Source organism: Rhincodon typus, chromosome 9, assembly GCF_021869965.1.
Source record: "Rhincodon typus isolate 14 chromosome 9, sRhiTyp1.1, whole genome shotgun sequence".
NCBI lineage: Eukaryota > Metazoa > Chordata > Chondrichthyes > Orectolobiformes > Rhincodontidae > Rhincodon > Rhincodon typus.
Window position 1 is genome coordinate 86842429 of NC_063340.1, and position 7915 is coordinate 86850343.

Consider the following 7915-nt stretch of genomic DNA (forward strand, 5'->3'; position numbering starts at 1 on the left):
TACAAGTCATCCTGTCTCCATCTCTCTCTTCCTCTCCCCTTTTTATTGCTCTCCTTCCCATCCTCCTCTCTGCCTCTCTCTCACCCCCCCCGCTTTCTCTTTCACTCCCTCTGAATCTCTCTGTCCCGTTTTTTCCTTTGTCTCTGTGTCTGTTCTGTGTTCCTCTCCCTCGCTGTCTCTTCCTCTTTCCCTTTCTGCCTCCTTCCCCTTTCTCTGCCTCTCTGTGGGTTGCACTGCCATCGCTATTTGCTGCAAATTTATCCTGAAGCAGATGCTCTCGACATGACCTCCTGGTTCGCGTTGTTATCAGGTGCTGGGGAATCGTGTGGAGCAGAGAATCTGCTGCTAGCCTAACCTTGATAAACTGTGAACCCGATCAGTGAGTCTGACTGTGAAACCGCATCATGACCACTTGAAGCACCAGGTTTACACATGGATTATCAAAGCCAGTAACCAGACCATAATCCACTGTTTGCGGATCTTGGCCAAAAACCAGAGATATTTTTGAGCTTTGTCTCCCTCTCCTCTCCACCCCTCCTCCACCTCCACTCAGTTGGGATTGTCAGCTCTGAATCAGAAAGCCGATGGTTCACACCTCACTTCCATAAAACTGGGTGAAAAACCGAGGATGACAACTCCCTGTAGTGTCTGTCATCTGCTGTGGGGTTCGAACAGCAAGGTCTGAAGCTTCTGTGCAGGCATTTTCTATCTTTTTAGAGAATGGGGGCCTGACTGGTAAGGGCAGCGTTTGTAGTTGTCCCTTAAAACCAAGTGACTGGCTGTTTCAGAGGTTATTGGAGAGTCAGCCATATTGTTGCTGGGCCTGGTGTCCCACATAGGCCAGACCAGGTGAGGATTGCAGAATCCCTACAAGTGTGGGAGCAGGTTGTTCGGCCCATCGAGTCCACACAACCCCTCCAAAAAACATCCCACCCGTTTACCCTATCACTGTAACCCTGCATTTCCCATGGCTAACCCACTTAGTCTGCACATGCCTGGACACTGTGGGGCAATTTAGCACGGCCAATCCACTCTAACCTGCACAGCTGAGCATTGTGGGACCAAAAACACACAAGTAAACTACTGCAGATGCTGGCAAATCTGAAATAAAAAATAAACAAACATCCTGGAAACACTTTGTTTCTGCCGCTACTGACTGACCAAGCATCATCAGTCCTGACAAAGGCCCTGATGGAACGTCTTCAGTTTAAAGTGGTCATTCTGGGCTCAATATGATATGCCCCCAGCAGTGTGTGTTTGTGGCAGATTTGGGGTTTTGGGGAGGGTGAGGAGAGGAGGAATAGAAGGCGTGTTCCCAGCCCACCAATTAACCTCCCATTCCACCCCCTCATACTATAGAGGGTGGGTGAACTCCCAAACAGCAACCTGCCCACCATTTGTAAACTGGATAATTAATCAATATATTTAGTTGAAAAGCTTCTCATTCTTAAATGTAAATACATTCGTTTTGAATTGTGACTGTGTAAGTTGAAATTACTTTCTACTGATTAAGCCAACCTTTGGTTTGCTCGACCAGCCACAACCCTAAGCAATGCCTTCACTCAACTTCACACAACTCCTAACATTCAACGCATGAGCCTTAAATGTGTAAAAACAAACCCTTGTGTCAAAAAACCAGTGAGGAACTTGAATCTTGTTGATGGAAAGAAATGTTGTTGAAGATCTTCCTCTTTCAATCATCAGGATCACTGCAAGAATGCCAACTTTCAAATACTCCCAACAATGTCTACCTGAGAAGAAAAAGTGTGCTGATTGGTCAGCGAGGTGCTGATTGACTCTGATTGGCCTAGGGGGTTGCCATGAAAGATGTAATGGGGAATGCTGGGAAGTTATAAAAAGACACAAGGCTTGAACATATTCCTTTTGTTTGCAGAGTTCAAGCCCCTAACTACAAATATTAGCCTTCTCTAGAGAGTGTAAAGCTACAAGAACATAAGTTTTTCTCAGCAATATTCAAGCAGCGGGAGCAAAAGCCTAACCGGGGATCCCGATACCTTTGAAGCAAAAGGCAGGAAGGATAGCAAATTAGCAAAGAGAGAAAACACGCAACGCTTCTATGACTAAACAGGTTGCGTCATACAAATAGCACAGGTGTCAGTTAGGTATGAGGGGTTTGAGGAGATGTTCAGACTTGCTGTTCAGACTGACTCCAGTCTGTGGCTTTATTATTCATTGAACAGCTACTGTTGGCCTGTATCTGCTCATAAACCCAGGTATGTTGCTTGATGGCCAAGATTGAAATTGTGATTTTGAGTCGCATTGGTCTATGTGTCAGAAGCCTCTGTAACCTCTAATAAATGTCCGAGAGGTTCAGCTCTCCATGTGGTTATTTTGTTAACACCTTATCTGTTGCCAGGGTGTGGACTGGCTGCCAGTGTTTTGAAGGGCCGCTGTGTCGAGTTGTGTATCAACATATGATAAACACTGCTGTGCTGAGTTGTGTAGTTTTGACTCGTTCATTTGCATCAGATTTCAGTTTCAAGAGTAACCCTTTATTCTGCAGAAATTTGCATCTTGCAGGAGATGGGGGAACAAAGATGAAGTTGTCACAGATGAGAAGCCAAGAGGCATGATCTACATTGCACTAAATTGGTCCAGGAGAGACTAAAGCTTGCATTTTTATTATTGCTGTTCACAATCTCTGGGATGTCCAAAGCAGTTTATAGTCAATTAAAGACTTTTTGAAATGAAGTTACTGTTGGAAACTCATGTTTTTGCACAAGAGGCTCCTGTAACCTACAATAATGACCAGGATGATCTGCAGGAAAATGGTCTTGAGACCACAGACAGATCAGCCTTATTAAATAGCAGGGTTGGCTGAATAGCCTACTCCTGGTGCACATACCTACGTTCCTGTGTTTGGCAATGCCTATTGAGAAATTAATATTGCTCAGGGATGCCAAGCGATGAACTCCTCTTGCATTTCTTTGAAGTGGTGCCATTGGAATCTTTCACATAAACCAGAAAGGCCACTTAGCCCTCTCCAGTGGTGCGGCACATGCCCACCACTGTACTGACATGCAGTTTAGATCTTCCTTGCCCCTGCCCCCCAACTTCACCTGAACATACAATCGGCAACAATTGACTTGGATTTATGTAGCCACATTGCAAACCATTCCAAGGTGCTTTACAGGAGTGTAATTGGACCAGTTTTAAAAGCGAGTCACATGTGGAGATATTTTTAATTGGCCTGCTCAGAAAATCTACAACACACCTCTGGTGCAGGAGGGATTTGAACCCACCTAGCCCAGAGCTGGGGACACTACCACTGTGCCACAAGAGCCCTCCAGGCAGCTGGAACGTTGATGGAAGAGGATTGTTTTAAAGTAGGGGAGAGAGGGGCTTAAGGTGGAAATTCCAGAGCTCAGGACTTTGGCAGTAAAAATGACATTTGGTGGAGTGCAATTAGAATTGGGTCCACAGAGATGGTGGAGGGTTGTGAAGCTGCGAGAGCTTACAGAGACAAAGAAGGGGTGAGGAAGTTGAGGAATCCGAGCCCCTCAGACTCAGAAGAGCGAGCTATCCACTGAGGCAAGATTCACCCACTGATTTCAAACTCCCTCAGTCAGAAGAAGGAACAGGTTTTGTCAGTATATGCATATTGAAAGTAATAGCACCACATGCTGAAAATAAATGATAGCACACAGGCCTCACATACAGCAATACAGGAAGGTATTTCTGAAGAGGACATCTGATTGCCCATTTCTCCTCCCAATGAGGGTGACACAAGTGTTTCAGAAATGGTGCGGGTAATGGATTAAATACCAAAATGGAGAATCAGGGATATCGTGGGTGGGAACCCTCTTGAGAGCTGATCCTTTAAAATGGTGCAGAAAGTGGTTAAAAAAAAATGCACAGCCCTTTGCCAGAACACCCCCAATTAATCATAGAATCCATAAAGTGCGGAAAGAGGCCATTCAGCCCATAGAGTCTCTGCACCAACCCGCCGAAGAACATCCCACCGAGACTCACCACCCCCACCCTATCCTTGTAACCCCACATTTACCATGACCAATCCACCTGGCCTGCACATCCCTGGACACTATGGGACAATTTCCCATGGCCAATCCACCCTCACCTGCACATCCCTGGACAGTATGGGGCAATTTCCCACGCCCAATCCACCCTAACCCGCACATCCCTGGACAGTACGGGGCAATTTCCCACGGCCAATCCACCCTAACCCACACATCCCTGGACACTATGGGACAATTTAGCATGGCCAATCCACCCTGACCCACACATCCCTGGACACTATGGGACAATTTAGGACTGCCAAGCCACCCTAACCTGCACATCCCTGGACACTACGGGACAATTTAGCACGGCCAAGCCACCCTAACCCGCACATCCCTGGACACTATGGGACAATTTAGCATGGCCAATCCAGCCTAACCTGCACATCCCTGGACACTATGGGACAATTGAGCACGGCCAATCCAGCCTAACCCGCACATCTTTAGACTGGGTCAGCCCACTGTATCAGGATGACAGTGAGTAGCAACTGAGGCCTCGAGTTTGAGAACACACCAGGCCTTCAGCAGCTATGCTGTTGTGTGAATACATCAATATATTTGCGCCAGATTGTTCTTTCCTTTTGGCTAAGATCAACTGTAAGATCTGGGCTTCTAACATATCTCAATTCTGAGTGTGCTGATTGCCACACTCTCAACCGGTTTGAGAGAATCAGTTGAGTTCTGAAGAAGGGCCATTCTGTTTCTCTCCACAAATGCTGTCAAACCTGCTGAGTTTCTCCAGCAATTTCCATTTTGTTCAAGACAGGGATCATATACGTTTGTTTGAGGTGACATACATTCATACACAGTCAGCTGCTCTCTGCAAACAAAAGGAATCTGTTTAAGCCTGTCATCTTTTCTCCATTACCCGAGAGCTTGAGGGAGCCAGTGCTCTCTGTTACTTTCTCCATGGTAACGACTTGGCCAATCACCGTTGACTTGTCAACCAATCAGCACCCTTTAGCCCTGTAGTATGAATTATTACGATAGTTTAAATTTTGGCATTCTTGTGTTTGTCCTGACAAGACAAAAAATCTTTGGCAATGTGCCTCTCTTTCCCATAATATTTTGTTGAATGGTGATCTAAAATGTCTAGTTCCTCCAAGTGTCCAAAAAGAGAGGGAGCAAAGAAACTCTTGCATTTCAAAAGGATCTCAGCCTTCTGCCCTGTATCCTCACCCACACCAAGTCCCCTTCACCCAACACCGCCTCTGCACTCACTGACCTGTCTGAGATTGTAAAATTCTCATCTGCATTTTTGAATCTCTCCAGTGTCTCACTTCTACCTCTTTCTAACCTCTTCCAATTCCATAGCCTTCTGAAAAGGTTGCTTTTTTTTTTACCAACTCTGCTCTCTTACGTGCCACTGATTTTTAATCCTTTCACCCCGGGGTGGCCATTCAGCTGCCTCAAGTCCTAAGCTCTGAAATTTCCTCTTTAGATCCCTCTCTTCCTTTAAGAAATGCCAATCTGTTTTGACCATCTGTCCTCCTAGCCCCATATGTGGTTCGGTGTCAGTTTTTTTTGCTTCATAAGCAGTTTTGTGAAATAAATGCCTTGGGAAATTTTTACTTTATGAAAGGGTGCTACATAATTATAGTTGTTGTTGTAGCAAGGAAATACTAGAGAACCCTATGGGTCTAATGTAATGCAGAATGCACAACAAGGTCGCACAGATAGATGGAGAAGGATGATAAGATCATAAGAAATAGGAGCATATTTGCTGTGTCAAGTTCGCCTCGCCATTCAAAAAAGTTGTATTTTGACCTGATTTTGGTTTTAGCTCGAGCTTCCTGTCTAGTTCCGTAACCCTTGACCCCCTTGTCCATGTAAAATCTGTCTAACTCCACCTTGACTATATACAATGACCCAGCCTCCACTGCTCGCTGGGAACAAAAATTCCAAAAGAATTTCCAAAAGAGAAGCCCAGTGACCCTCTGAGAGAAAATACCCCTCCTTCTCTTCATCTTACATGGGCAAACTATAATTTTTAAACCGCTTCTCCTAGTCTTAGACTAGTAAGGGGTGGCACGGTGGCTCAGTGGTTAGCACATTGCCTCACGGTGCCAGGGACCCAGGTTTGATTCCACCCTCGGGCAACTGTCTGTGTGGAGTTTGCACATTCTCCCTGTGTCTGTGTGAGTTTCCTCCGGGTGCTCCGGTTTCCTCCCACAGTCCAAAGATGTGCAGAGTAGGTGGGTTAACCATGGTAAATTGACCATAGTGTCCAGGGATGTGTAGATTAGGTGGTTTATAGGGTGATGGATCTTTCAGGGGGGATGCTCGGAGGGTCGGTATGGACTTTTTGGGCTGAAGGGCCTGTTTTCACACTGTAGGGATTCTATGAAAACATCTTCCCAGCCTCTACCCTGTCAGTTCCCCTTGCTTATGTTCCACCACCCATTCTTTTAAACTCTAACAGATATTGTTCCAACCTACTCAACTCCACTTCCAGGTTAAAGCGAGCTGGTGTAATCAACATGATCCCCAATATGAATGGGATTAAGTGGGGCTGTGCTGCATCTTGCTGTCGAATTGCCTGCTATTATTTATTGGTGAGGAATCAATGCAATTACTTTGTTCAAAATCTGGTCTCACTTGGTGCCGACTGGCAAATTTGGAGCCCACGTGACAGATCCCTCTTTCGACTGCGTTGGTAAATAGCAAGAATGCATCTTAAGTTTGACCCAAATCTGTTAGTTGCTTGCTGAAACAGAAAGTTTACAATGCTGTCAAAAGCCTCTCCATCTGGGGACAGTTTTCCTGGCAATGCATTCGATCACCCTGCCTTATACCTTCCAATTGAATACCTAAATAAAAATCGAACAGGATCAGCTTGCGCATCAGAGGGAAACCCATTAATACTTGGGAATGGCAGTGGGGTCAGTTAGCTCAGCTGGCAAGGTGGCTGGTTTGCAATGTGGAATGATGCCAACAGTGTGGGTTCAATTCCTACACTGGCTGAGGTCTCTCCTTCCCAGCCTCTCCTGAGGTGTGGTTATCCTCGGGTTCAACTCACTACCGATCATCTCTCCCACATGAGAGGGTAGCCCTCTGGAGCAATGAAAATTGTGCTGCTGAGACTTGGAAATGAATGTAGTGGCCCTCCGTTTTGAAGTGTATGATTTGACCCTGATTGGATGTTTAAGGTCAGGGTTGATGGGGCCATCTTTGGCCTGCCAAGAGCACTTGACCCTGCCAGGAATGGTGAGAGACTGGACGAAGTCCAGTCAAGGACACTTCTGTTTCCAGAGTTCCTCTCTTGGTCCCTACAAGGCAAACTTGCGAAGGTTTTGTTCTACTGGGTCAGGGGGCCTGGTCCACTGCCTGTCAACACCTCCCAGTGTCTCCCCACCCTCCCCTCCTATAGCGGGGTGGAAAATCGGTAACTGTTGTGCCAAAGAGATGCACCTATTAAGACCGCTCCGTAAGCCAGTGTGCCAATCGAACCCCAATCTCAATGAACATCCCAAAGGCATGTTACAGCCAGTGAGGTACTTTCGAAGGGTGCCCAAAACCATGATAGAGTCACACAGCATAGAAAAAGGCCCTTCGGCCCACCACATCCATGCTGGCCAACAGACACCGAATCCTGTGATGTTGGAAATCCAGCAGCCGATCTGCACAGCAAGACTCCACAAGTGCCAATGCGATGTCGGCTGATTGTTTATTTTCCTGAGCGAAGCCACTGAAGAGTTAAATACGGCCGCTCCCCCCTCCCACCCCCCCCGCCCAAGTTGCTTCTCTGTGACACATCCCACAAATGGGTCATTTCGCCTCCACCTGAGAAGGGCAGGAGGTAGGAGTTGAGGCGAGGGGTGGGTGGGCTCGCTTTTAAGGACCCACCCAGGAGACAGCACCTCTGGCCTTGCAACACC

The 7915-nt window shown here is 46.6% G+C and overlaps 1 protein-coding gene across 1 annotated transcript in view; it reads right to left on the reverse strand.

Annotated features, from left to right (window-relative positions):
• hivep2a (HIVEP zinc finger 2a) overlaps positions 1-240 on the reverse strand; it is a 29042-nt gene extending 28802 nt beyond the window's left edge. The window contains exon 1 of the mRNA XM_048601387.1: positions 85-240. Coding sequence (XP_048457344.1) covers positions 85-240 — 156 coding nt within the window. The remainder of the gene's footprint in view (positions 1-84) is intronic.
• Positions 241-7915: the final 7675 nt, after the last annotated feature.